The sequence below is a fragment of the Morchella sextelata genome, assembly GCF_020137385.1.
Source record: "Morchella sextelata strain SCLS chromosome Unknown scls_12, whole genome shotgun sequence".
NCBI classification, from domain to species: Eukaryota; Fungi; Ascomycota; class Pezizomycetes; order Pezizales; family Morchellaceae; genus Morchella; species Morchella sextelata.
In genome coordinates, this window is record NW_025408627.1 from 1,347,911 (window position 1) to 1,375,081 (window position 27,171).

The 27,171-nt window shown below is 47.5% G+C and overlaps 4 protein-coding genes across 4 annotated transcripts; all 4 read left to right on the forward strand.

Moving 5' to 3' along the window:
• Window positions 1-2,825: 2,825 nt before the first annotated feature.
• On the forward strand, window positions 2,826-3,607 carry H6S33_002257 (uncharacterized protein; the record flags this gene model as incomplete). Its single annotated transcript, XM_044833625.1, has 5 exons — window positions 2,826-2,828; window positions 2,910-2,919; window positions 3,175-3,190; window positions 3,271-3,343; window positions 3,443-3,607. The coding sequence occupies 5 exons, from the start codon at window positions 2,826-2,828 to the stop codon at window positions 3,605-3,607; spliced, it is 267 nt and encodes an 88-aa protein (XP_044693400.1).
• An 8,237-nt stretch (window positions 3,608-11,844) lies between these two features.
• On the forward strand, window positions 11,845-15,451 carry H6S33_002258 (uncharacterized protein; the record flags this gene model as incomplete). Its single annotated transcript, XM_044833626.1, has 2 exons — window positions 11,845-14,491; window positions 14,577-15,451. 2 exons carry the CDS (start codon window positions 11,845-11,847, stop codon window positions 15,449-15,451), a joined length of 3,522 nt encoding a protein of 1,173 aa, XP_044693401.1.
• A 1,417-nt stretch (window positions 15,452-16,868) lies between these two features.
• Window positions 16,869-17,846, forward strand: H6S33_002259 (uncharacterized protein; the record flags this gene model as incomplete). Its single annotated transcript, XM_044833627.1, has 7 exons — window positions 16,869-16,902; window positions 16,965-16,969; window positions 17,025-17,202; window positions 17,265-17,296; window positions 17,455-17,552; window positions 17,727-17,741; window positions 17,816-17,846. The coding sequence occupies 7 exons, from the start codon at window positions 16,869-16,871 to the stop codon at window positions 17,844-17,846; spliced, it is 393 nt and encodes a 130-aa protein (XP_044693402.1).
• A 2,793-nt stretch (window positions 17,847-20,639) lies between these two features.
• On the forward strand, window positions 20,640-26,354 carry H6S33_002260 (uncharacterized protein; the record flags this gene model as incomplete). Its single annotated transcript, XM_044833628.1, has 2 exons — window positions 20,640-23,085; window positions 23,143-26,354. 2 exons carry the CDS (start codon window positions 20,640-20,642, stop codon window positions 26,352-26,354), a joined length of 5,658 nt encoding a protein of 1,885 aa, XP_044693403.1.
• Between the last annotated feature and the right edge of the window lie 817 nt (window positions 26,355-27,171).

Here is a 27,171-nt window from a genome sequence, read left to right on the forward strand (position 1 = left end):
ATTCCTCAAATGCAAATAGAAAAATATTAAAACAAAAAAAGTTTGTAATTTCTTTTTCCGGTCATGTCGCTAGGGATCAGGTGTGGTCGGGCTGGGAAGCGTTGGGAGCAAAACTGTGATGAATTTGAAGAATAAAAATAAATTCTTTTTTGTTCCTCTTTTGTGTATAAAAACATCACCGGAAAACCACACCCCTTGATATCCCCCCACGACTGACCTGACAAGACAATATACAAAATTCAGGCTTTTTTTATCCTTTCTTTTCTATCTTTTTATTCTGGCTATGGTTTGTGGCTGGTGGTGCGGTATGGGATTGATATTATTATGGATTGGGGTGTTCAAAATTTGTAGATTCTGCTCAATTAAGTTGGCGTGTTTTTGTTTTTCAGATTGATGATCTCATGTGAGTACAATTGAACATCCTTCTCCATACGGTCTCGGATCTCGACAGAAAAGCTTCTACGTTCTTATATCTACATGCATTTACTTGCCAGGGAAATAAGTTTCAAAAGCTGCGGCGGAAACTTACTCTCATAGCAAGTAATTAATTATCAAACAGTATGACTTCGACCTCTGCCTCCGAGTGATCGCCTGTGACGAAGCAGTCCAACTGCGATTGGATGTACTTGGCGTACGTATACAGACATACACAGAGATCGTGAGTCAAACTTTCGATCATGGGTTTCTCTGTAGGTGGCAAAACCAACACCAGCTTCACGGTGGTGATGTGGCTACTTGTATGTTATGAGTATATAGGTACAGCCATTCAGCAAAAGTGTTCGTGATTTAGTTTTAATGTTAGTGCGCAGTGTGGCGCATGACCCATGACGTTGATGTTATTAATGTAGAGATTTAAAACAACGAAAAATATATAATATAGTTCGTGACTATATATAAAAGAAGATAGGTCATTGATCTTATTATTCATTGATTCCGGGCTCCATTGGTCACTGGGAAGGTTTTCTCTTGGGGGGTTTTTAATGGTCCGCCAGAGTTACATATATAGAGAAATGTCTCACTCCGAAATCGGAATCACGAATACTTTTATAGAGTGGCTGTACATACATGTATGTATTACTTTAGGGCCCGTTCGGCAAACATGCTGTTTGGGAATTTTAGCGTTGTAAGATTACAACCGAATATGCTATAGTCGAAATCTGGTGATTTCCAGAATTTTGTGTCATGTTCGGCAAACCAAGAGGTCAGGGTGATGGGACACTTTTTGCGTTGATTGATTGATTGATTGATTGATTGATAATTCATTAATTGTGTGCAGCCCGGAGGCTATGACAAGACACATTTTGCGTTGAGTACAATGGTTGCAACGGAGATATCGCTATCGCAGTTCAAAAATTTGGGTCTGATCCAAATTTTGTAGATTGTGATATTGGGGCTTTTAACAGCTGTGAAATAGCACCGAAAGTGGTTGCTAGAACACTACCACAAGATATAATATAGCGAAAATTTTCAACCGAACGGGCCCTTATTTAAGTCAATATTACAAATAACATTGATTGTTATATGTATTTCTCTGGCAAATAGGAAAGCCTTTCATCATTATACGATGCAAAATATAATCCATGTGCGTGTTGTTCAATTAGGATGTAAGGTTTAGTATTAATTACAATTGGCTTAATTAGTGGAGTTAGCTAGACGCTAACGCCTGAGTATTATGTATACATGTAGTGACGAGGTTTAAATCACATGAGTTGCTACACTACATGTACATTGTATCACGCGGTTTGAATTTTCTTACTTAGATTTTTACGCATCAGCTTTTGTGACTGGGTATGAGCTTTGGGAGATGGCCTCGTTTGGGACCCCCCCCGCAACGTCAAGATGCGACCACACCGGGAGGATTTCGGTACATAGATGTATGTATACAATGCCACATTTACAGAGTACAGAGGGCCCGCCTGGCTATGAGTCCTGTGCCTACATCTTCAATATAGGGCCTCCCAAACAAGCAGAGGAGTATCAGCTGTACCATCGAAAGTGGTCACATCATAAAACTTTATGGAATACAAGATGTCTCTAGCAAACATATGCCTAGACACGTTTCAGGATCAATGGTATCTATCTAGTCTTGTACCCATCCCCTATCGTTCATCTGGGTATCGATGACACGTTATGATAGGATCACGTGGATGGTGGTCCTTTTATATGCAGAAAATGCACAGCTTGTGCACAAGACCACATTGTGACATTAAGCCGGATGCACCACTATAGCTATCGACGTGCATACATCACCCTTAATTGGTCTTGCGCTTCTGGCTTCTCTCATCTACTGGTATTTAAGGTAGGCCCGAAGGGCATTGGTTGTATGGCTGTCGCTGGAATGCTACTGCTCTATATCACTAGGAGCAAAGACAATACCGATTCTCCCTAGTTCTAAGCCTAAAGTTACAAAGGAATCTTCCCTTACCCAAACTGTAAGTACCATTTCTTATACATCATCTTCCAGCAGTCGTGCCGTCAAATTCACAGAAGATCACTCGGCATGGTTTCGCCTATAAAAAATCCCTTGGTATTGGTTTTTTGACCTATCTTTCTTTCAAAGGTATTGTTTTAAGGGAAATCAACCCCCACTCTTGAGTTCTGGCATAGTTATTGATATGTCTCAACCAGCGTCGATCCATCCGTGCACGAGCCTTCAGCTAAGGGACATCCGAATGTGTAACTTACAGACGCATATCATGTAGGAAGTATGTATACATATGGACATACCGCCCCAAAGTCTGCCCCCACTGTCGTTTTAGGATTTCCAACAATATGCACACTTATCTGCAACGGACCTTGGGCCTGTTAAGTCAATCTTTGCCAACATGGTGATTTCAATAAACCCCACTCTACTTGCCTTGAAAAGAAAACAAGGCAGAATAATTAGATTATGACCTGACAGCTGGAAGAATTCGGGTTGTTAGGCATCGAAACGTCTTGTCTCAAATAATGAGAATTAAACATCGAAGCGCTCTTTGGTGGATTAATCGGCATGAAAATAGTCACGAGTCTCTTGCATTGACACCCCACCGAGCCGTGGAAGCTACAACTGCTGTATACTTAGCGGCCTGAGGTTCAAGGATTCTCCCCTTAAATTATCATTTTTGTGTCAGGTTATTCAGCGGTGGGAAGTGTCAAGTGTTGTGTTACTGGTTAACTGGATCGTCTCAATAGCTTCTGTCCCCGAGCCGTGGGTACTCTATGTTTTATCTCCGCTATCCAACTTTCAATAAGAGTTTGTGTCAACGGCAGCTTATCCGATATGAAAAGTCTCAATGTTTTGATTATTATCGCCGACGTTTCGATGTGTTGTTTTGACCTCTGGATGTTTTGCACTGTTGTGGTTGGTTTGCCAAGACCCCCTTAAAGTGCACTATGATGGTTTGACACCTGTCATATCACAATTGACACTATGGCTAACTGTTCCCGGGTTAATTTTTAGGATATCATTTTTACCTATGGAATCATAATACATCTATTGGAAATGGGTTATGAGAAACCCTTCACGCCTTTAAGACACCGCGGCCCTCGAAACAATTTGAAGGATAAAGATTATCAGAGGGCGGAGTATACAGTTCCCATAGCATTTTTATACGGGACACGGTGACAAAAACCACAATATTCTGCGACAAAAATTCGATGGGAATGACGTCCGACATTACAGCTCGTTACAGTATCGTTTTTGCGTCTGTTCGATACAATCATTACAATCTGTTCGATCTGTGGAGAAACAACCCAACAACAGAACAACGCCTCCCAATGATTATACAGTCACCCGCTGTTGTAACGAACGCTCCCATACCGAATATTTGCTGTATCGAACCACTTGGGCTGGCCTTTTGCCCACCCCAGCAAAGAGTTTGGTCTGCTGTACCGAACAATCTGCTATACCGAGCGGAAAGGTGCTTGAATATGCACGTTCGTTATAGCGGCGGGCAACTGTAATCTAAAGCCAATCTTCATGGATACTCGGGGCAGGTGATGAATACCGGGTAATACAAGTTTTGCGTTTGAACTTTTTTATTGGAGTCTATCATCAAGCACCCGTGTGGATTAGCGAGAAAGGGACCCCGAATACATACGACAACTAATAAATTTATCACCTGTGTGTTTCGTTTAAAACAGATCAATTCGTCCCAATAGTTATCGAGAGAACCCTAGTTTTGATTGCTATTGGTGTCCAAAACTCCGACAAAAGACAGGGCATCCAAACGCTCGTGCTCTACGGCTTGGACCACCTTTCATCGTTATCTGGCAGAAGGGATTCACACTGAATGGATGATCGCCCGGAAATCCTACCATGTATGTAGCAAGACTGGCCAATTATCCGACGTCGATGCCCAGCCAGGCGCATTTAATATAGATGCACACAGTAAAACAACCAGGGTTATAGAAATTCCTCAACCCTAATAAGATCTACTTTTATAGAGTTATAATTCGTCCCCTAACCCCAATATGCCCACCCCTTTTCTAACGGTAGTTGGAGATAAAGTAGTTGTTTGCAATAAAAGAATAGCCGATACCCCTGGAATACGTATTTCAAGAAATGAGTGATATTCTATGATCTGGGTTTAATCGCTAATTCCCCGAGCTCGGGAAAGACGGGTGGCGATAGAACCTTCAGGAGATGGGAGTCCTTGTAACGTCAATTATCCAGGATAACTTGGATAGAAAACCTCCGTGACGCGTCGCAGAGGGCAACTTTCCACGATTATCCACGATTTTGTGACCGTGATTATTTCCTTTTAAATCATTTGCCAGCACTCGGAAACAGAAAGGCCCACATACAACATTCACTTATGCTATGAATATCATACATGTAGCTCAGAGTGGCAACAATTTCAAGAGCTCTAAGGTTATGCACAGGCTTGATGGTTGTCGACTCGAGCTAGCTGGAAATATGTGAGAGTAAAATTTGGACCAAGCCCACAACTGCAGCTACAGATTGAACTGCGCAGGAAAACATTCCTACATACCTCGATCCTAAGAGCTTCAAAGATCTACCTAAATTATCATACTAAGGGATCTTAGTTTCCAGATTCCACCATTCTCAGTGCCACCGATATCCTGATCTCACTTAACCATAAATACCTATCTACACACACGATGGTATATATATTCTTGCCCATATAATTCCGACCCGTGCTCCGAATTGCGCAATGACCCTGATAGCTGGAACTTGGAAGGATCGCTCGAGCCCCTCTATTAACGTATGTTGATCATCCCAATATTTTGGTTAAAGTTTTCTCTAGTACGGCCGACCTCTGAGCGTTAATTTGTGTGTTTAATCACTGGTACATGGCTCAACCAGTAGCAAATCTATCGTCTTGCGCATGAACACACTCTGCAAGAATTCCATACACTTAGCTAGCCAGTAAGGCGTATTCTTTCCGAGCCCACTATTGCTCAGGGAAGGAGAGAACGGACTGCATGTTTCCATCGAAAGAAAAGCCTTCGGTTTACACTATCAACGCCCCTCTCTTTTGAATATACACAAGTGTGCGATCAGACTTGCATAAAATATTACGTGCAATTATTTTTCTCTCAGAGCATGCCGTATTGCGTGGCTGTTGAAACATATGGGTGAAACACCTAGCAGATCTTGGATGGCGAAACCACAGAGACTCTGATAAACCAAAAATGACGAATCCAAGCGGACAGCGGTAAGCCACATTTGCCCGACTCACTCATTAACTCGCTCATACTCCACCACCGGTTTTCTCTCCGCCGCCGCCGTGCTCCATCCTTATGCGCAAAGAACGAAATGGAGTGTGCGCCGAACAAACCTTTACTGCAGTTTTCATTGGATGAAACAAACCTGCATAGGTAATCAGAGGTGTCTCAGACCTTCTTTCTCTTGGACGGAAATTGAGACCCTGACAAGACGAGACGTCAATGAAGCGTACCAAGTACCGGGTTGCTACTCGCTCGCACGTTATGTCTGTCTATCTGCCCGTCTATTCAGTTGACGTGTAGGTAGTAAAGGTAAGTGACCGAGGGCAATTCCCTGGACAGACACTCAAGGCCAGGTTAATCCGCTGGGTAGGCCCCCGAAGAAGTCGCAATTTACTGTGCTCCAGGCCGTTAAATGTTACGGTGGACTTCAGCTGCTCATGTATCCCGCCTAATACAGTTCTTGCCTTTTCTATCTTTACTACTAGTCCCAGGAAACCAACCAACATCCCGCTTTCTTCGCGAGATCCTAGCCACACGATGAAGATCACCAATATAAATCCATCCCCACTTTTTCAGAATTGGGTTTTCTGTGTTCTATGATATGAGGTTGATCCTCGTAACAAAAACAGAGAGCTGGGTATATCCATGGGCCTCAGGCTGGCATACCGTGTGACTGTTGACAGGCTACATCCGGCGCGGGGAGAAACCGGAGTTAGCTAACTAATGTCGAAGGCGTGAATATGACGAGCACAAAATAAACGGCAATAATTAGAAAAAGCATCTAGTTAAGCGAGATACGTGTGTGCTCATGTACGCATGCAAGATAGGGGGTTAATTATGGGACGAGATGGGACGAGGTTACTACATGTAGTGTTGAAGCCATCCAGCTAACCACTTTGTGCACTAGCTAGAGGTACAAGGGTCTTCGGGCAGAGTACCGGCACCATATCTGTACTACCAACACACAACAACTTCACGATAATTCCATACATGAGGTACTCTATCTACTAATGTCCAAGGTGCGGGGTACGTGAGAATAGTAGAGCTAGAGCTGTGTCTGGAGAGATCTCAGTGAATAGTAGAGTAACATATATGTGAGTGAACCCTTGTGATTGAAGCCTAGACTTCGCCATTCCTGGGGTACTTGATTGCAAGATCGGAATTATTACCAGTAGTAGCGAGCAACTGGCTCTACGAACGTTCTCGGAGACTTATTGCCCAATCACATCACTTTCTTACAAACAATACAAGGCGTCAGGGAGCGAGGTTAAAGCACTACAATCTACATGTATCTGCTCTATCTTTTGCCGAGTGCCGACCCTGCTAGATAGTACTCCAGAGTCCGCATTTCTCCATGCACATGCATATGTATACCTACTCTACTCTACTGTAACATGATATTTTCGATCCAACAGAAAAAAGAAAAGAGAGAAAGCCAGGCAGTAGATCAGGAGAGGAGGTAGAGTAGAGTAGCTGGACACTCTATTTACTGATCTGCTAGGATAAGACTTACCTACTGAATGATCTCTTCCAATGGAAAAGGCTAATAACTTTGCCGGGTTTTCCTGTACAGTCGTCCGCCGATATAACGAACGTGCATATTCCAAAGTTTTCCGTTCGATACAGCAGATTATTCGGTATAGCAGGCAAGTTTCTATGTGAAATTTAGATTCGGATCACAGAAACCCGTTCGTTATAGCAAATTTGTGGCTTTTTTGGCATTCGTTATATTGGCGAACGACTGTGCAACTTTCATGAGACCACTATCCGCCTGCTATTGGTCACGCCCACACGTCCTAACCGTACTGATTTATTTTGATTTCCAAATAATAAATAAAGGGCCTCGAATATATCCTACATACTGGGTTCTGTGGACTAAAGAAACTAAAGAACCATTTTTATCGCTCCCACCTTCCTCTCGTTTATACCTAGACACGCGCAGCAAACACGCACCTCCATCCATGGCCGTGGCAATCCCCAGATTCCGAGAAGCCGCGCCCAGAGAGCATCATTTGCATCCAAGCTGGCTGCTGGTCTGTCTGTAGGGAACCGTTCTATCGGAAACTCTTGTACCTCGAATCATATCACATTGATATCTAACTGCAACCACCACCCACAACACAATTGCTATCAATAATAAACAAGGCTTTGGGGGGTGAAATATTGGCTATCAAATTTAATAAATATAAAAGGGCATTCTCTGAAGTCAAATGTGGAAGAAGGTACATGAGCTAGAAGTAGAGAGACTTGGAGATTTGGGTCTTGGCGCATTTTTTGCAACTCAACGTAACAAAACCAACACAATTCATGCTGGAGGTATAATATTGTAATTTTCAACTGATAGAGCGATTATTCATATGCAAAATATATAGTCTTCCAATTCTCAGAAATAATTCATGACAATTGGTGGTCTAGGACCATGTTGAAAAGTGGCATTTTTGGTGTAAAATGGGTGCCTTCCCATGATTTACGACCAAGAACTATACATATATGTAATCACATATATAGGGTTCTTATTGCACTGGAAGAGGAAGAGCTAGGGGGGCCCAGATCTTTACGCCGCAGACCTGCAAGATGTAGCACCGGTAGTATGCAGGGCCTTGTCGACCTGAGTGACGGGTTCTCTGATGGTACGAGTGCTCGTCATTCGTTCCCACTTCTGGTGATCTGGATGAATGTGTTTCACGCCGGTGCAGCGCACGCTGTGCTGCAGGTAGGGTGGCCGAGGCTACTCTTTACTTTATCTTTCTGTTCTATGTATGGTGCTCTACTCTAGCCTCTACTCTACTCACTACATGTACTCACTACTGACTAGAGGGCTACTGGCCGGATGATCGTGAGTGAAACCTCGTGTTTATGTGTGTGTATAAATATGGTATCTGATAGTCCACCGTTGCGGTGCATGCACGCCCACGGGAATTGTAATACGAACCGAACGAGCGCGGCTCCGACTGTGGTTAGCTTGGCTATGATACTCTATGATGGGGTGCAATGATGAAGTTAACGCGCACATGCTTGGGTGCTGCCCTGCTTGCAGATGTCGGGGTGAGAGTAGTGTTTGTACTCCGATGGGTCATAGGAATTTACGGTAGCTACTACTAAGGGACGGATTAATTGTCCGGCATTCAGGGGGCCAAGTAACTTTATAAATACAAACTACGCCGGTGGAGGAGAGTAGAGTACTAGCATGCAGTAGAGATAGTAGAAATTGTAGAGTTTTGTATGAGCTCTAGTACTAGTACTCTGGAGTCTAGTTACTCTACTCTATGGTCTCTACCTGCAAGGAATCGGGACAGCAACTAATGTTACTACATGCTCCAACTAAGCTAGCAGCTCGCTCCCGCCAATGTCAACTCTACTTTTACTCTACCGGCCGCGGCGTTCGTCTGGATCGGACGGAAGCGACACTCCCCTACCCTTCTGTCTGCCATCCTCCTCTTTCCTCGTCCTGGGCATCCCACTTACCACTAGCGCCGTCGCGCGTCTGTCTTGTCTTGTCTTGTCGCCTGTCATCTAGCTACATGTAGCTGCTGGAATCTAGCTTCGTCACATATATATCACTCACTCAGCTAGAGTAGATGCAAAAAGGGGCTCAAGCGACCACAAGCTGTAGAGTTTTTTTTTCTTAACAGCTTCCGGAAGGATCTCTTTTTTACTTTTTTTTTTATCCTTCTTTCCATTTTCCTAAGTCCCATGGCTTTCGGCCGTTCGGTTATTTAACTAAAGCAAATTACACCACTCTAGCTTAGCTGCTCTCTATTCTAGAGTAGGTACATGTGTACCTAGACATTGTAGGTAGGGTACGTACGGCTCTCGCTTTGACCCCCCATGGCCGTGGCTGGAGGGCGGGATTTCGTAAGCCAAAGTGGGAGAGGAGGTAATTTAACTTTTGGGGGAGCGAGGGAGGGAGGAAGGGGAGGTGGGAGGGGGCGCGGAGGGGGGTAGGGTAAACTTTGGGTTTTTGCTATGTAGCTGCGGAAATGGGGATTAGCTTGGTGGTCGGTAATAAACGATGGGTGGTGGTTGTGGACGCTGACTTAGGTTTGGCTTGGATGGGATGGGATGATGGGATGGGTGGTGGTGGGTATGTACCTTTCCTGGGACCTGTCGATCTTCCCGGGTGGGTACATATGGAGTGGTGAAGTAGTAGTCTGTTGTGTATGGGCTTAGGGTTGCGGCCGTATTTGAGGGTATGTAGGTACATGTGAGAACGTATTTATGTACCTACTCGTGGGCACGTTTGTGGAGATATAGACAAGATATGCACATTCATTTTAATGGCAGATACATACTATACCTACTCCAGAGCAGCAGGTGGGTCTAACTGCCAAACGTTAACGCACGTTGTGTAGAGTACAGCTCTCTACCTGCCCTGGCACATATTCTACATAAACTCTAGAGAAACACTTTTTTCCAGAAGGGTCTGTGGATTGTTTCACCAAGGTTGGCTGACTGGCTAGCTGGCCCACGTTTTGCCCATGGCGTAATCTGCCGACACCCGCAGAGGATGTTTTGTATGTTTGTCTGGTTGATTGGTTGCGGTTGGTTGGGGGCCAGATACATACTGAGCTAGGTGGAAAGAGTTTGGAGAGCTAAGACAATGAATGCACCGCACTGCACTGCAGTGCGGTGCAGTACAAAGAAAGAGGGAAGAAGGGAAGAAAGAAATGAAATAAAGAATGGGGGTGGTGTGGTGTGGTGTAGGTGGCGTGCGAAATGTAGGCACTGGTGAAGTGAAAGATAGAGTGCACCTCGAGCTCCCGTATCGATCTAGGGTCGAGGTGGTAATGATTTATCGTACCGTAATATATCATGGTCATGATGGCAATACTGATATTGCAGAATATTCCTTCTCTCTTCCATTCCACCTTACTCCGGCGGGATTGGGGTTCCGACGCCGCATTTCGAAGGCGAACGATCTTGGACGAGGCGACTTGGCTTGATCATGATCGTGTGTGTATGGTGGGATTGATCGTAATGGTTAATTGTGGTGGCCGGTGGGTTGGCCGCAACAGAGTAGCAAGCTTCCTTCCTCCCCACCCTCTCCAGATGCACAAGCAAAAAGAAAGCATGTAGAAAAATGAGACCTGCACATCATTACTCCCCGCCTTTATTCCACTCCAGCTTCTTTGCAGATTCTAGGTATTCTAGACGATGCCTTTTCTGGTGGGTGGTGGGTGGTGGTTGTGGTTGCAGGCAGGCAGCCTCATCTCGTTGCTCGTCCGTTGCTTACTTGCAGGGCGATGATCAATGATGATGCTGTGTTTCTACTTGTCTACTGTACGTCTCTCTACATGCTCTCCACACCAGCTGCCTCCGGAGTACGCTTTGCTTAAAAAGATTCTCCGAGCTCATGTAGCCAGGTCCATACGATGAAAAAGAACGCACGCCGGTAGAGTTGAAGGAACAAGGCTGCAAAGGATGTGTGTGTGCATGTGTGTCTCCGTATAAACTATCACGGAGAAAAAAAAAATGCTTGCTAAAGTATCTAACACAACCCCACACAAGACAGGTAGTTTGTTTGATCTCTGGCTAGCTAGACTATGCTCGGATTTCTTTTCTTTTCAATCTCAATCAAGATTCAACTCCGTCATTCTGTTTCTTGAGTGTTGAGATATTCCGTCTGCTCATCGTCATATTACTGCTTCATAGGTCTCAGGGGAAGCAGGCAAAAGAAAATAAAGAGCGAAAAAAGAGGAAAGGGAACCCCTTGCAACCCCAGCCAGCTTGTGTGTAAAAAAAAATAGAGAGGGGAAAGAAAGACGGAGCCAGAGACAGAGAACGTATCAGTTCACACCGAGACACTCTCTAAGGGAGCCTTTTTCCCACCGGACTGGTAGCAGTAAACCTGCTTATCAGGGCGCTGGTGCGCTCGGAGATATTTCAATATCAATCCTCATATATTTTTTGGCCCCCATTCTGGCTTCTTACTTTGTTCGATATATCGATTCGGCGGGACAAAGGGGAGGTTTAGAGAGAGAGCGCTGCTACTACTCTACTAATTTCTAACTACTCTTATTCTGATATCCTGGTCGATTTTTTTTTCTCCTCAGCGCTCTAGCTTCTTGAGAACGAGAAGGACACCCCCGGTCCAGCGAGCGAGAGCGAGAGCGGTCCCACACTATATCACCCTCGTATACTTTTTTCTGACGAATCTGGTCCTCTCAAATGAGACATCCTCCACCACCTTTGATACGTCTGAGCACAGGCGCAGGTGCAGTGGTAGGTGGACCTGCTGCTGCTGCTGCTCGCGACGATTCAAGAGACGAACGGCAACAGGCTCCGTGGGCGGTCCAATATACGCCTTCCGTGCAAACCTCATCTGTCCCGCCTGTCACGCCCCACTGTTCTCCACAAAGCAATAACACCACCCCGTTTCCTCAAAGTGAGCCTGCTGCTGCTGCTGTTACTATTGCTACTCTTGATCCGTCGTCCCCCTATACCCCCCGTCAGATCAAGTCCACCGTTGTTACTGTTGCTGCTACTACTGGTGATAATACAATTATTACTGCTGCTACTACTGCCAGTGTTTTCCCCTCTCCTGGTGCCCCTTTGTTTGCATCAGTGGTCAACAATATGATGTTCAGGATGGGAACGAAATCGAGGTCTCCTCGGCGGGCGGCCTCGTCCTCGTCGTCGTCCGCGCTGTCCACAATATCGGCACCCACGTCCGCACCGTCGATAATAACCTCGAAACCAGGTTCACCCACTAGCTCCTACTCCGCTTCCATGGTGGTCCCGGATCCCCTGCAACGGCCATTCTCACCCTGGGGTTCTTCCGATTCCCAATCATCAACATCCCCTCGCAATTCTACAAGGATGTCAAGGGGGACGTTTATTAATAAGAGGTCGGGCTCGCCCACGGCGAGCGTGGGCACAAGCAACACCTCAATCATGTCGAGCCGTTCAAAAAGTTTCCTGGGCCGAAATCGCAAGCAGCAGCAGCAGCAGCAGCAGGCGGACACAGAGTTCGACCCAACCACATTCAGGAAGAACCGCACGAGGCCGGCGAGGAAGGGGCAGGACGCGTTGTATGGGGAGTATGAGGATCTATTTGACGACTCTCTGGACGAGGATCTAAATGAGGACTCTCTGCCCTCCGATGGCGGTGGCGACACGGACGAGGATGGGTATCTGATGTTGCGACGCAAGAATGGCAATGGTGGTGGTAGTGGTAGTTGTGGTGGTGGTGGTTGTGGTGGTGAGAGTCCTGTTAGCCCAAGATCGAGAGTGACGCCGAGGAGTGTGCCAATGCAGGATGATATGCGATATAATGGATCACTGTCTCCCCCTCCGCCTGCGCCGCCGCCAAAGAACTGGACGCAGAAGAGGTCGCTGGTCGTTGTTACTACTCCTCCTCGAAGTGCTCCTGCGTCTGTAGACGAACCTCTCACCATATCCGTCACATCCCTTCCCTCTGCCCCTCCAACACCCCCGCCAAAGCCCATACTCTTTGCCCTCGACACCAAGAACCTTACCATCACCACAATCCACAATGGCAATAGCAACAACAGCAACCACAACCACAACCACAACCCCATCACTCCATCATCATCACTATCCTCTGCCAGAGAGCCAGGAGAAACAAATGGCACATCTCCTGCATCATCAAACCCACCTCCGCACCGTCCTCCCCCCGATGCCCCAATCAGTGCTGCTCCTGTCGAGAAGAACCGCAGTAAACGATTAAGCAGACAGTTCCTCGAGCAGGCAGAGAAAAATGATGGCCTGGGGATCATCAGAATACCTTCCCCAACACTATTCCACTCGTCGTTTACACCCAGCGCTTCCTCGTCCAGCTGGTCGGAGTTGCCCGGTCACGCGACAAGGAGCCCGGCGCTTACACACAGTCCATCCTCTTATACACCACGGCAACCCCCCCAACCCACAACCGCCTATGAGACGCTCCCGTCCGACGACGACTTCATCCCAACCGGAATCCTGTTTGACGAAACCCCCGACGGCCTCGGTGTCTTACCGCTCTTCTCAAGCAGAAGCGAGAACTTCTCACCACGGCACCACAGCAATAATCATCAACACTACAATAACAATTCCGACACATACTTTCCCCCGCAGACTCCGCAAATGACGCAAGTCATCCTAAACGAGCTCCCGCCGGAGAGTCCGGGTGACGTTTCAGCCTCAACAAGCAAATCCATCGAGACACTGATGGATACCTACATGGAGACCACCGACACTTATAAGGAAGTGCAGATCCGCGTTGCCGAGGATGACAAGGACGCAAAGGAGGCTATCCTGCAGTCGTTGGCTCCAGAGGTTGTGACGGCGTCGATGATGCCCACCCCTGCCGAGGAGAAGATTCTTCTACTGGATGAACAGCAGGACGATGCCGCGAAGGATTCGTCGTATCTTCGCGCATTCAGGACGTTCGTGAAGAGCTCGGGCGAGAATGACTCGTTTGTGCATAGGATGCCTCGCTTCGATGCACTGCAGGCGCAGCGTATCTGCTCCCATCTGAGACAAGACTACCCGCTGATTGCAGGCGGATCGAAGCGAAGGTCTGCGGGCGGAAAGGCGGCGGGCGGGACTGTGCCTGCCAAGCAGAGGGAGGTCGGGGAGGAGATACTAACGAGCCTATGGGCGCTAATGGCCCTGAGATGGATGAATTTCGGAAGGGTCATCATTAGTCCGGGACACGAGACTTTGCTGGCAGCATCGGCAAAGAGGCTGACGAGGCGGGCGACGGTCAAGATGGATCAGAGAGCGACGCAGATGCTGGAGAATGTGGTGGTCGAGGGGTCGGTTCCGGATCATGAGAGGAGGCGGGTGCTGGATTTGGGCGGGTTACCTATCGGTATGCATTCATTCACTACTGCTTATTTACTACGCATCTACAATATGGGGTTTTTCTTTCGATGGTTTCTAATGGTTCTATCTAGCGGACTGGGGCTGGCATTGCGCCTACGATTATCCAAAGGCAAAGGTCTACACTGTCACCACTCGCACTCACGGCAAATCCTCGGCAGAGGACCCCGAGTCCCAGGATACCCCACTTTCGGCGGATAAATACCGGGGCCCGAAGAACCACCGGCACCTGGTGGTTTCGAACCTCTGGAAGCTCCCGTTCCCGTCCAACCACTTTGACGTGGTTTCGGCACGTACGTTGTACTTGAACCTGAAGACCACCGTCCCCTCTCGCTTGCAGAACGACCAGAACATGGACGAGTATGACCTATGCCTGGAAGAGTGTCTGCGTGTGCTGAAGCCTGGTGGACACCTGGAGTTTACCCTGTTTGATAACGACATCATTAACCCGGGCCCATTGGGGAGCGAGCTTTCGGAGAAGTTTGGAAAGAGCCTTCAGGCGAAGGGCTATGATCCCGAGCCGACGAAGAAATGGATCTCGAGGCTGAACCGAGCGGGGTATGGGGAGATCAAGCGTAGTTGGATGTTCTTGCCAATGGCCCCGCCGTGCTCGAAGCCAAAGGTTCCATCGAAGGGCGAGAACCTCCCCGCTCACGAGTCGCAGGATCTTGATCTGGCCAAAGAGGAGGTGCGGAAGAAGATTGAAGCGTGGGAAGAGGGCAGCACCAAAAAGGGCAGTCTGGAAAATGCTTCCCCCATCACAGGATTGGTGGGCAGCTGGATCTGGGAAAAATGGATGCTGAAGACTAGCAATGAGTCCGGAGAGGGCGAGTGGTCCTTGGCGGCAGATACAGTGGGGAGCGTCCTCAATGAGGCCAAGGAAAGAGGCTCGGGATGGAGGACATTGGTTGGTTGGGCTAGAAAGCCACTTCGCGTTGGGCAGCATTAGGGAGAGGCGTCTTGATTTTTTATTTTTTTGTCATAGGGGTTCATTTGGTTATTTTTTGTTATCTTTTTACTGCGTATCTTCGTTTATTCAGGGTTTATGGGATCATGGCGATAGCGTTTTTTTTATTCCGGCAAATTGATTGCAATTGGGTTTCTGGGGGGGTATTTTTCACGGCCACCGCTCATTAATGTTTTGTATCTAGAAACTTCTTCTTCCCTTTTACTCCCCCCCACCCAACTGGATTGCTTTTTGATGGTTCGTTTTTATATCTTTCTCTATGGGTGTTTTCCTTTGGAATGAGCGTCTTTTTTTTGGTCATACCCTTTCTCCTTTCACGTCATTGCTTTTCTTTGTGTTTTCTGGGATGTTTGGGCAACGGATTAACATTTTTTTGTTTCAATGCTTTTATGGATGGGTGGTTCAATTGGGCTGTCATTTACTCTCTCCAAAAAAATTGGGTCTCTTTTTTGTTTCTTTTCTAGTGGGTATAAAAGGGGAATTCTTCGGGGTTTGGGGGGGGGGGGGGGGGTGTGTTTGGGGCTGGGAGGGACCTTTCTTTTCTTGAAGACGCAGCGCTGGATGCTGGCGGGCGAGCGGAACGGGGGCGGGGGCGGGGATCCATAGCTGCTGCTTTATATAGCGGGAAAGAAAGAGAATAAAGTGCTTTGCGTACTACATAGTGACTCCGCTGTTGTGACTTGACTTGCAGATTTTTTTCTCTGTTTTTGAAACGGGCGCGGAGATTTATGGCAGGTAGTGGTTAGGTTAAGGGGTGGATGGTCTTTGGGGGTGGAGAAGCATGCAGGTACGACAATATGGCAGCGGGAGACTAACTACTTGTAACCTAGCTGGTTATAAATACAATTAAGGATTAGTATATACGTAGGTGGGTGTACGTTTACCCGATAAAGTCCCCCCTCCCATTCCCCTTCATCATTCGAATCCCGTAGATTTGGAATTCAATGCTGCCATGTTGGGTGCCTTACATGATGTTTAGAGTACTCTTAGGCAGGTACTCTACTCTTTGAATATACCTATAGGACCTCCCTATGTGCCGAACCTCTCGCCTTACTCTCGCTCTGGCCTCGGCTATGCATGCATGCAACGTCAACGGCTGTCAGTGTCAGACCGTTGGAGCAGGAGAGAGAAGGGGGGGGGGTATGTGCGCTTCGGTGCTGGGTGGTAGATATGGTTAGGGGGAGGGACGTTCAAATCTCATATGCAGTTATGGTCCCACTTTTTTTTTTTGCTTTCTTGCTTTCCTGTTCTCTATACTTTCCTTCTACGTTTCTCCATCCCTTCATCCTTCCCCCTTCCCCCCCTGGTCCGGAAAAACTGGTGGGGGTGAAGTTTATTTTACGTAGGGAGGTAGCGAATTAAGGGAGGTTTGGGGATCTGTCGGTGGGACGGACGCACAATGTGTGTAAGCCATTGGCTTTCAAACCCCACGCGTGAGTAATGCTGAGGGTCTGGGTCGTGCTGGATAGAACAGGACTGGACTGGACTGGGTAAGATAGGGTAGGTTCGAATTTTGGTCTAGTCTGTATGAATTATACTAACTACTCTGATCTAGTTAGGGCTTCGATGGGGGAATACCTACCTGCCAGGCCTCGAATCATGCGATATCACCCGGCTTGCAATTGCAATATACACATCTCAAGGGGCGAGGCATGATGGCAATTTGGGGAAATACATATTGGGACGGCACTTTTTGGGGGAGAAATCCCGCGGCCCTGGTTTTGGTACTGACCGTAGGATGGGGTGGGATGGGATCCGGATGGGCTGGGCTGGGAGATTTGATATTGTGGTAGAGCTCGAGATCGAGAATTAAGGTGCATACGTAAGGTAAAATAGATGTACAATACGGCGCGTTGAGCACCCCCTCCCCTTTTGCTTCTCGCTACCGGCGGTGGTGGTACTGGATTCCAGCGGTGTGTTTGTTTTCTTGCAAGGGTGGGCTCGGTGGGTAGTCACGGTGCTAAGAGTAAATTTTTGGGATGTAGATCGAGCCTGAGGGCGATGCGCCTGGATTATGGTGGGAAGGCGCATCATCATCTCTCACTCGACAGGAGAATTTTGCCCTGAGTTCGAAGTCAGTTCGGTATGGTGGGCCGCCTGCTGGTAACAACTCACCCTGCGCCCTCCTTGGAGACGGGACGCATGTAGTGGGGTCTGAGCCTTTCAACGTCGCCTTTGGAGAAGGCATGCATGATGTGTCTTCATGAGACGCCAAAAAATAAAGTCTGTTGATATTTTAGGTGCGGTTGACACGCAGACTTTATTGCGAGTAGTAAGTGCCGATATGCTCTCATACATATTCCAGAAAGTCGCGGTAGATGATTGGCTGATATGAAGTTAGAACAGCCGGGACCGACAACAAGCACCAATGGAGTAGAAGTGAAACATACACCGAAAACTTGCATTTTTGCTGCGAGTGATCATCTACTCGTCTATTCATAGCGTTTCCGAACACGACCAATATTGCATGACATACAAAAAGTTGAATTTGGCGCTTTTTTATATGGTATGCAATAGCAGTCGTGTCCGGAAACGTCATGAATTTACGAGTACAGACAGCATTTAATCTGCAGATAGAGTTGGAGATAGAGGAACCCCTTAAGGGCCTAGTTTCGTGACCTCCGTTTCGTGTGGCGAGCTTATGGAAAGCGCGGGAATACTTGGCACTCTGGTGTTGGGGATGTTTGTGTAGGTACATGTAGGTACATATACACATATTTTAGTGTGTACATATGTATATGAGCCGAATCTCTTTCTGAGGCTGTAGAAGGATAGGGAGAGCGATCTAAGAATTTTCTAGTTCTCCTAGGTCCTTATGATTCGAAATCCAACATCCAACTTTATGTAATAGTGGCATTAGGTAGTTTTCTTTTTCTCTTTTTTTTTTCTCTTTCACTTATTTCTGAAACTACAGCCATATTTATATGCACCTACTGTGATGGTCTACTCGATAGGTATCGTCATGTACTCTACAAACGCGCGTATATTCTCCCACGTGGATTTGTGGTTGACTTGATAGACATTGAGTCGGGCCGTTCGCGGGCGAACCTTCTCGTAGTTAGGTTAGCTAGAGCTACTCGCAACAGGCCTGAAGTACCCGAAAATGCAGCTGCAAGGTTTTGGTGTATTTTTGACTTCTACTCCAATGGCAATTGCAGATTAGGGCTTGCATTTTCGGGTACTTGTTACCTGCTGCGAATACTCTAAATGTTCTCATGTAGTATTTAGGGCCCGTTTGGGAGCCGAGACTGTGGAAAACGCCGTTTTGCTTAGGCCTCCGTTAGTGGGGAGGAAACGAAGAAATTTTAAAACGGAGTTTTACGCATGATGTGTACTGTTTGGGAGACTGTGATGTTGATGGTTCAACGAGGCAAAATTGGGTGATGGCAAAAGATGTTACAGTTGTGATAAGAAAAAGTAAGTCAGAGCTACTTTTTTAAAAACTCCGTTTTCATAGGGTTAACGTTGTTTTCTAGACTCGCAAAATGGGCCGCCAAACACAACCAGTTTTCTCAGAATGGAGTTTTCACCAGAACGGAGTTTCAAGCCCTAATAACTCCGTTTTGGACCGCTCCCAAACGGGCCCTAAGCTCTATCTCCCGCGCTACGTGGCCTACGAGCATGGACGCACTACATATATGTATGGTTTGCGAGGAATCAATGAGTATTAGAGCGTATTTGCCAACCGTCAATTTCAACTATTGACACTTCAAACTTGACAGTTTCGGGAGGTAAAATTGACAGTTCCCCTCAGTGACCAAAATCGATCTGGTTAACGGTGTGACAGAATAAACCCCGAAAACCAGACAATCCATCACGCTACCTGTGAAATACGCTGTTGGAACTGAAAATTCATACCCATGATACTAGCTTCGGTAGTAACAAAACTGGGTACTTGTGATCCTCCTGGTATATCTCACAGCACGCCGCCCCACCGAAATTCAAAATTCACAGCCCCGGTTGCCATTTCGGAGCCCCACAATTTGTAAATTCTTGAAATTGACGGTTGGCAAATACGCTCTAATGCAGCGACTTTGAATATTGATAGACTGGACGAATGACAGGCTATTAAGTAGACATCGTTGACACGAGTTGCATGATTTGAAACAGTGGGAAACAACGCTGCGCGCGTTGCGCGTTTCCCTTTGATAGTTATGTATTTACCTTCAATCGGCTGGCCGGGTTGGCAAAGGGGCATTAGTTGGTGCTGCATGAATAAAAATACTCAGGCCCTGGAGGTCTTCCCGGTTACGCGCAGATCCCGTCATGCAATCATGTGTACATGTAGTGTCTATGGGTTCTTCAGATTCCGTCTCTAGAGTAGAGTGGGTTGCCAATCGGGCACAATTGAACTCCGGCGTGGTAGAGACGTAAGCTCTGAATTAAATGCTACTAGTAGTGTCTTACTCTCGAATCGCTTTTTGAAGCCTATAGACCACGACCGATCATGAATCGGTACAGAAATTGGAAATGTGATGAGTGAAATGCCCCCCCCCCCTTTTTTGCAAAAAAAAAAAAAAAAAAAAAAAAAAAGCTTGCCTAGAAAAAACATGGTATGGCATGCGCAGATTCACAGTAAGTCGGTCTCTCTAGGATTTAAACTGCCTCAGATCTCCCCTCGTGGTATTTGGCCACAAAGAACATATATATCAAAAGCGCAAGAATTCATTACACCCACATACAAGTCTTAGGTAGGACTCAATTCCAATACCGTTTCAATAATTTCATACCTTGACATTCACATGGGTTGGAATGATTATAACTCTACTCTAGCTAACCTTGTACGTGGCGCTGGTAGTCAAATTACTACATAGTGCTAAAGTTCGAAGTTATTGAAGAATCCCAGACATTAAGCTACATATAGCTGGACCTCTGTCTACTATTGGGAAGAGGCTTTTGTGAAAGGTATATATAGGGACCAATGTCTTACCAGAGTATGATGAAGTCGATGCTGAATTCTTTACTACTAGGAATCCTGGTATTAATCTGAACTTTGACTTGTAGTCCTCGTCTTCACCTTTGGACTTTGTGTGGTCACATGACCATACTCTTCAAAGTAAGTGTATTCTGTATTTTATTGTTGTTGTGTGTAACTTATTTTTTGTTCCTAGTAGGCTAACGTCTATAAATTTTTAAAGGAAATAACAAATTACTCTACCCATTACACAAAATGAGACCACCATATATAGTTTTCCCTCTCGTCAAATCTAGGAGTAACATCCTCATAGGATTAAACATTCTTATTGCTTCTCTATACATCCCCGGTTATGCCCGTGCCGCCTGTACAGGCTCTGCTTGTGAACCAGCAGAAGGGTGGGATGATTTCGCCAATAACCTTGGGAGCGATTTGGCTCCATTACTCGCGCTCTTCGGCGAGCAAGTCACCAAACAGTACATGAGTGAGACGTTGAGTTGGGTTGATAATCTAATATTTTGTCTTGCTCCTTTGGGTGTCATCACCGCCATAGTGTCTGCGATCCGTGTTGGAGGCAGCCCGAAATTGAGGTCGTTGGTTGGCAGAGCGAAGGAAAGTCGTGGTGAGGTGGAGGCCGATTTGATGTCCTCCACATCTTCAGATGTCTGCGAGCTGTGGAACGGTGAAGGCGTCGTTAGGGTTCTTGGCCGCCCAGTCCTGTTACAATTGGTTTACGAAAAACCAGATGAGAGTGGTTCGGAACCGGGAGTTGGGAATCAAATTTGCACCTTCGTGGATGCAATCTATAGTAGAAAGCTATACAAGGAAAAAGGGAAAGGGAAAGACACTGATCAGGACACTAAAGAGTCTCCCGATCCGGAGATCGAAGAATACCGAAAGCGCCAAAATCCGCCCAACCTCTCACTGAACGTCAGCATGATACCTGTACGAAAATGGGTTTTGATCCTTTTCGTTGTAATTGGGGTTATTCTTCAGGGCGGCGTTCTAGTGTATGCCGCAATTACTCAGTACATTTTGAAATTAGAAAAGAACGATGCTCCGCCGATAGGTTATGGTTTCCCGCTCTTTCTAGCAGGCACAGTGGTGCTTGCCACTGGAATGTTTCTGTGCGCGCAGGTTGTGGAGTTGAGCACTGAAGAAAAGGTTTGGGTCCCAGCCGATGATAATAATATTGGTGCCTTTGAAATCATCTGGCTCCAACAAGGAGGGCAAACTGTCGGCGATCAACGGTTCGAATCATTCGCACGCAAAACTTCCGGCGAAACGATCATAACATCACATAACAATTCTAAAGCGAGGTCGATTCTACCCTTTCTGGTTATAGTTGGCGTTGGTGCTTCCCTAGTTGGCTTTATCGCGCAATTTGTCGCAATGCGCGCATTGCACTCATCAGTAACTGCGGCACAATTGGGAGCTATTTTGATCATGACTGCTATACGATCCTGTGCACACATCCAGAGAATGAGCGACAATGATATCAAGAAGCCGGATGATGTAGAGGGACATGAGCTAGACTGGCTCGCAAAGGACTTGAAGCGCTGTAAGACATGGATGGTTATTTCAGGGCCCGAATCGCCTGGAGTGTCCATATCAGAAAATAATCCTACAAACAATACCGCAACAGAAGTCATGGCTATCAGAACCGATCTTGCAAAGTTATCAAAAAACTGGGAATTAGAAGACGGAGTCCAGGTTCACAACCTCGAGAAAGCGATAGAGGCAGCAATTAACACTATTTACCTTCATATGGTGTTAATGCCTGATGAAGACGAAGATAAATCGAGTTTCGAGTGGGTTCTCCGGGTGAAGGTAGAAAAGAAGAAGGTAGAAAAGAAGGAGGTGGAGGAGAAGGAGGTGGAGGAGAAGGAGATGGAGGTGGAGGAGGTGAAGATGACTATCGAGAGAAAGAAAGACCAGAACAACAAGTGGAAACCATGGAAGGTTAAGGAAGGAGAGCTTGAAGCTGTCCTCTGTCTTTGGATATCTTCTCTTATGGAGGAATCCAGGGAAAGGACCAGGAAAGAATTAGGTCAATACTCAAATGTTCGTTGTTTATCCGCCGCTTCTTCCGAACATATGTTTGACCACAAAATATGGAGCTACCGCGGGACGACTCCAGTGAAGAAGCAATCGCCGGCTGATAAAATACGATACTTTGGACGGACGACTGGCAAAGGAGATTTTTGGTGTGTCGATACTGGATCGGATCTCAAAACGCTTTGTGTTCAGGAGTTATACGCAGCGTTCATGTTTGCGGTGGTGGAACTTATCAAGGACGTTGGTGGAAAAACCGGACAGCGCACTATTACTGCTCAACCCAACGAGAAAGATGCTGATGTGGAAGGTGATCTCTGGAATAAATGTGTGCTGACAAACACGAACGTCGACTTACTCGCATCGAGCTTTCATGAATCTCATCTTGGTTCAATTGAAGAGGCCTACATGATCATCATTCCTGCGTTACGCGCCGCCAAAAAATCACTTTCAGTTCATGATGTTCACGGACATCTGAGAAGCGTGGCAACCTTTTTGGAGAGTAAAGGCCGTTTGAACGAATCACGTCAAATTGATAACTATATATATTCCAATATAAGGGCAGCTCCTGATAGACCGATTATCGTGCTCGCGATGGATCGACGTCGTTTAGAACGAACTAAAAGGCTTTTGAGGATACCTCCCAGTGAGGAATCGGTAAAAGAGTGGAATTCAGCTTTCACGGAATTTCGAGATAACATAGATCACACTCTTATTCGGGTAAAAGGTCTGGTGAATCTATGCATTAGTCAAAGGGAACACAATCCCAAAATGGACTTCAACGAGATATTCCAAGAAACATTTACGGCCTTGAAGGACTGGAACATTCATCAGAGATCTGGATTCTGGATAGTTTTGGAATTTGCTTGGTTTGCGCTGCATGAGGGAAAGGAAGACGAGGCTGGAGAGCTTGCAAGGCAAATATGGGATCAAAATATCTCAGCTCGTGGCACGATATCACCTAAATTAAAATTCGAAGCAGCACAAATTGTAATAAACGTCCGTCGGAATAAAGGAACTTTTATGGGTATGGATAACCTGAGTCCATATCTTCGACCCCACAACTCGGAACGACACCCTGATCATACACGCCGCAAAACTCACAGTACAGATTCCCTGGACGACGACCAAGTACCTCTTGATCTTATGCTAATAGACCAGTGGAGGACTCCGGTGCAGGCGGCAGCAGGTGCTGGCGGGTCGGAACTTGTGGGATTACTTTCGAATCTTGACGCTGATATTAATGCGAAGCCTATAACTACCTACTTAAAGATGCAGGGCGAAGGATATAATAGTCTGAACGAAATTATAGATGATATTCGGGGGCGATCTTTTGACATGTTAAATGGTGGTTTGGCTAGAGTAAGTAGACGGGTACAGAAATTCTCGGGAATGACAGCGCTACAAGCAGCGGCAGAGGGGGGTCATTCAAAAACAGTGGATTTACTGTTGAATATGAAGGGGGATGCCAATGCCCCGGCAGGAGAGTATGGACGTACAGCACTACAGGCGGCAGCGGGAGCAGGGTATCTCGACATAGTAGAGCGACTACTACGGGAGAAGGCAGATGTCAATGCCGAGGCAGCAAGATGGGGCGGACGCACAGCACTGCAGGCGGCAGCGGGAGCAGGATACCTCAACATAGTAAAGCGACTGCTAGAGGAGAAGGCAGATGTCAATGCCAAGGCAGCACAAGACACCGGACGCACAGCACTGCAGGCGGCAGCGGAAGCAGGACACCTCAACATAGTAGAGCAACTGCTACAGGAGAACGCAGATGTCAATGCCAATGCAGCACAAGACAATGGACGCACAGCACTGCAGGCGGCAGCGGGAGCAGGGCACCTCGACATAGTAAAGCGACTGCTAGAGAAGAAGGCAAATGTCAATGCTGAGGCAGCAGAAGACGGCGGACGCACAGCACTGCAGGCGGCGGCGGAGGCAGGACACCTCGACATAGTAAAGCGACTGCTAGAGGAGAAGGGGGTATGTGTCAATGACTATGCAGCACCAAAGAACGGATGCACAGCACTGCAGGCGGCAGCAGGAGCAGGGCACCTGGACATAGTAGACCGACTGCTACAGGAGAAGGTATTTCTCTATCCCGAGTCAGGAAAGGATAGACGCACAGCACTGCAGGCGGCAGCGGGAGCAGGTCATCTCTATATAGTAGAGCGACTGCTAAAGTGTGGGGCAGGCGTGGGTGCCTCGGAAGGAAAGTACGGACCCACAGCACTGCAGGCGGCAGCGGGAGCAGGTCACCTCGACATAGTAAAGCGACTGCTAGAGGAGAAGGCATATGTCAATGACTATGCAGCACCAAAGAACGGACGCACGGCACTGCAGGCGGCAGCAGGAGCAGGGCACCTCGACATAGTAGAGCGACTGCTACAGGTAAAGGCATACCTCAATGACGAGGCAGCAGAAGACGGCGGACGCACGGCACTGCAGGCGGCAGCGGAAGCAGGGTACCCTGATATAGTAGAGCGACTGCTAGAGGAGAGGGTAGATGTCAATGACTATGCAGCACCAAAGAACGGACGCACAGCACTGCAGGCGGCAGCGGGAGCAGGTCACCTTGATATAGTGGAGCGACTGCTACAGGAAAAGGCAGATGTCAATGCCGAGGCAGCAAAAGACGGCGGACGCACAGCACTGCAGGCGGCGGCGGAAGCAGGACACCTCGACATAGTAGAGCGACTGCTACAGGAGAAGGCGGGTGTCGGTGCCGGGGCAGCAATAGACAACGGACGCACAGCACTGCAGGCGGCAGCGGAAGAAGGTCACCTAGATATAGTGGAGCGACTGCTACAGGGGAATGTCGACATCAATGCCCCGGTAGCAAAGGATGGACAGACAATACTGCAGGCGGCAGCGGAAGCAGGACACCTTGATATAGTAGAGCGACTGCTACAGAAGGGGGCAGACGTGAATGCCCGGGCAGGAAAGCACGGACGCACAGCACTGCAGAGAGCAGCGGGAACAGGTTACCTGGACATAGTAGACCGACTGCTACAGGAGAACGCAGATGTCAATACCGAGGCAGGAAAGTACGGACGCACAGCACTGCAGGCGGCAGCGGGAGCAGGTCACCTTGATATAGTGGAGCGACTGCTACAGGAAAAGGCAGATGTCAATGCCGAGGCAGCAGAAGACGGCGGACGCACAGCACTGCAGGCGGCGGCGGAAGCAGGACACCTCGATATAGTAAAGCGACTGCTACAGGCCGAGAATATAGATGTTAATGCCGAGGCAGTAGACGACGGCGGACGCACAGCACTGCAGGCGGCAGCGGAAGCAGGTCATCTCGATATAGTAGAGCGACTGCTACAGGAGAAGGCATATGTCAATGCCGATGGAGCACCAGACGCCGGACGCACGGCACTGCAGGCGGCAGCAGGAGCAGGTCATCTCGATATAGTAGAGCGACTACTAGAGGAGAAGGCAGATGTCAATGCCGAGGCAGCAATAGACAACGGACGCACAGCACTGCAGGCGGCAGCGGAAGCAGGTCATCTCGATATAGTAGAGCGACTGCTACAGAAGGGCGCAGATGTCAATGCCGATGGAGCAGCATCTGAGGGCGGACGCACAGCACTGCAGGCGGCAGCAGGAGCAGGTCATCTCGATATAGTAGAGCGACTACTAGAGGAGGAGGCAGATGTCAATGCCAAGGCAGGATTTTACGGCGGACGCACAGCACTGCAGGCGGCAGCGGAAGCAGGACACTTTGATATAGTATTGAAACTGCTAAGGGAGAAAGCAGACGTCAATGCTCCGGCATCTGAGCGTTGTGGATACACAGCACTGCAGGCGGCAGACCAAAATGGCCACAAGAAAATAGTAGAGATGCTAGAGAAAGTCATATCCAGAAGAGATAAGAAGATGAGGTCAACGCAACCGCAAGATTCCTGAAACCTATCGAAGAGTGAGTATTTTACCCCTGGCATCACCCCCCACCCCCTCCCCTCGCCCCAGACTCGGCGGTAGCATCCAAATAGCTAAACAGAACACAGTGTCCTAGAAGGAGACGAACTATACGAACCGATCACTGTTCCTTTTAAGCACCAATCCCACGAACATATGCAGCAAAATGATATATAGAGCCCCTTCGGATAGATGGACTTGTGGACGAATTTCTTTTCTTTTTCTTTTTCTGTTTCGTTTTCGTTTTCGTTTTCGTTCTTGTTTGTCTTTTCCGCTTCCGAGTTCCCATTTCCATTTCCGTTTCCGTTTATCCCCGCTTCCATTTCCTTCCTCGTCAAGGCCAAGTTGCAGAGATTCCTGGACCAGTGTACACGCATGGGGGCATTAGTTAGTTTAGTTTAGTTTATATACACGCAACACGTTATTTATACCTATTCTCGCCACATTTATATGCAGAAGCCAAAAAAAAAAAAAAACCTACATATAGTCACTCCACAGCGCGGGCCATAACCAGCGAGTGACACCTCATGATTGCGCCAATCATTGACAGGCGTCAGTAGCGTGGGTCGTCCGATACAACCGAGTGATACCCCATGACCAAAGATGGGGCGGTGTGATCATTGACACCGCGGTGTGGTTGAATCATTGACAGGGCAGGCCGGCGTGTATGCCCCGCACACTACCTATAGCTGTTGTCGGTGGTGTGGGGAAGGTGGTGGAAAAGGTGCTGCTACTTATAGGGCAGCTGGTGGTGGTCGGTGACTGGTGTTTGCTATGTGTTTGCTGTGTGTGTGTTTGTTGTGTG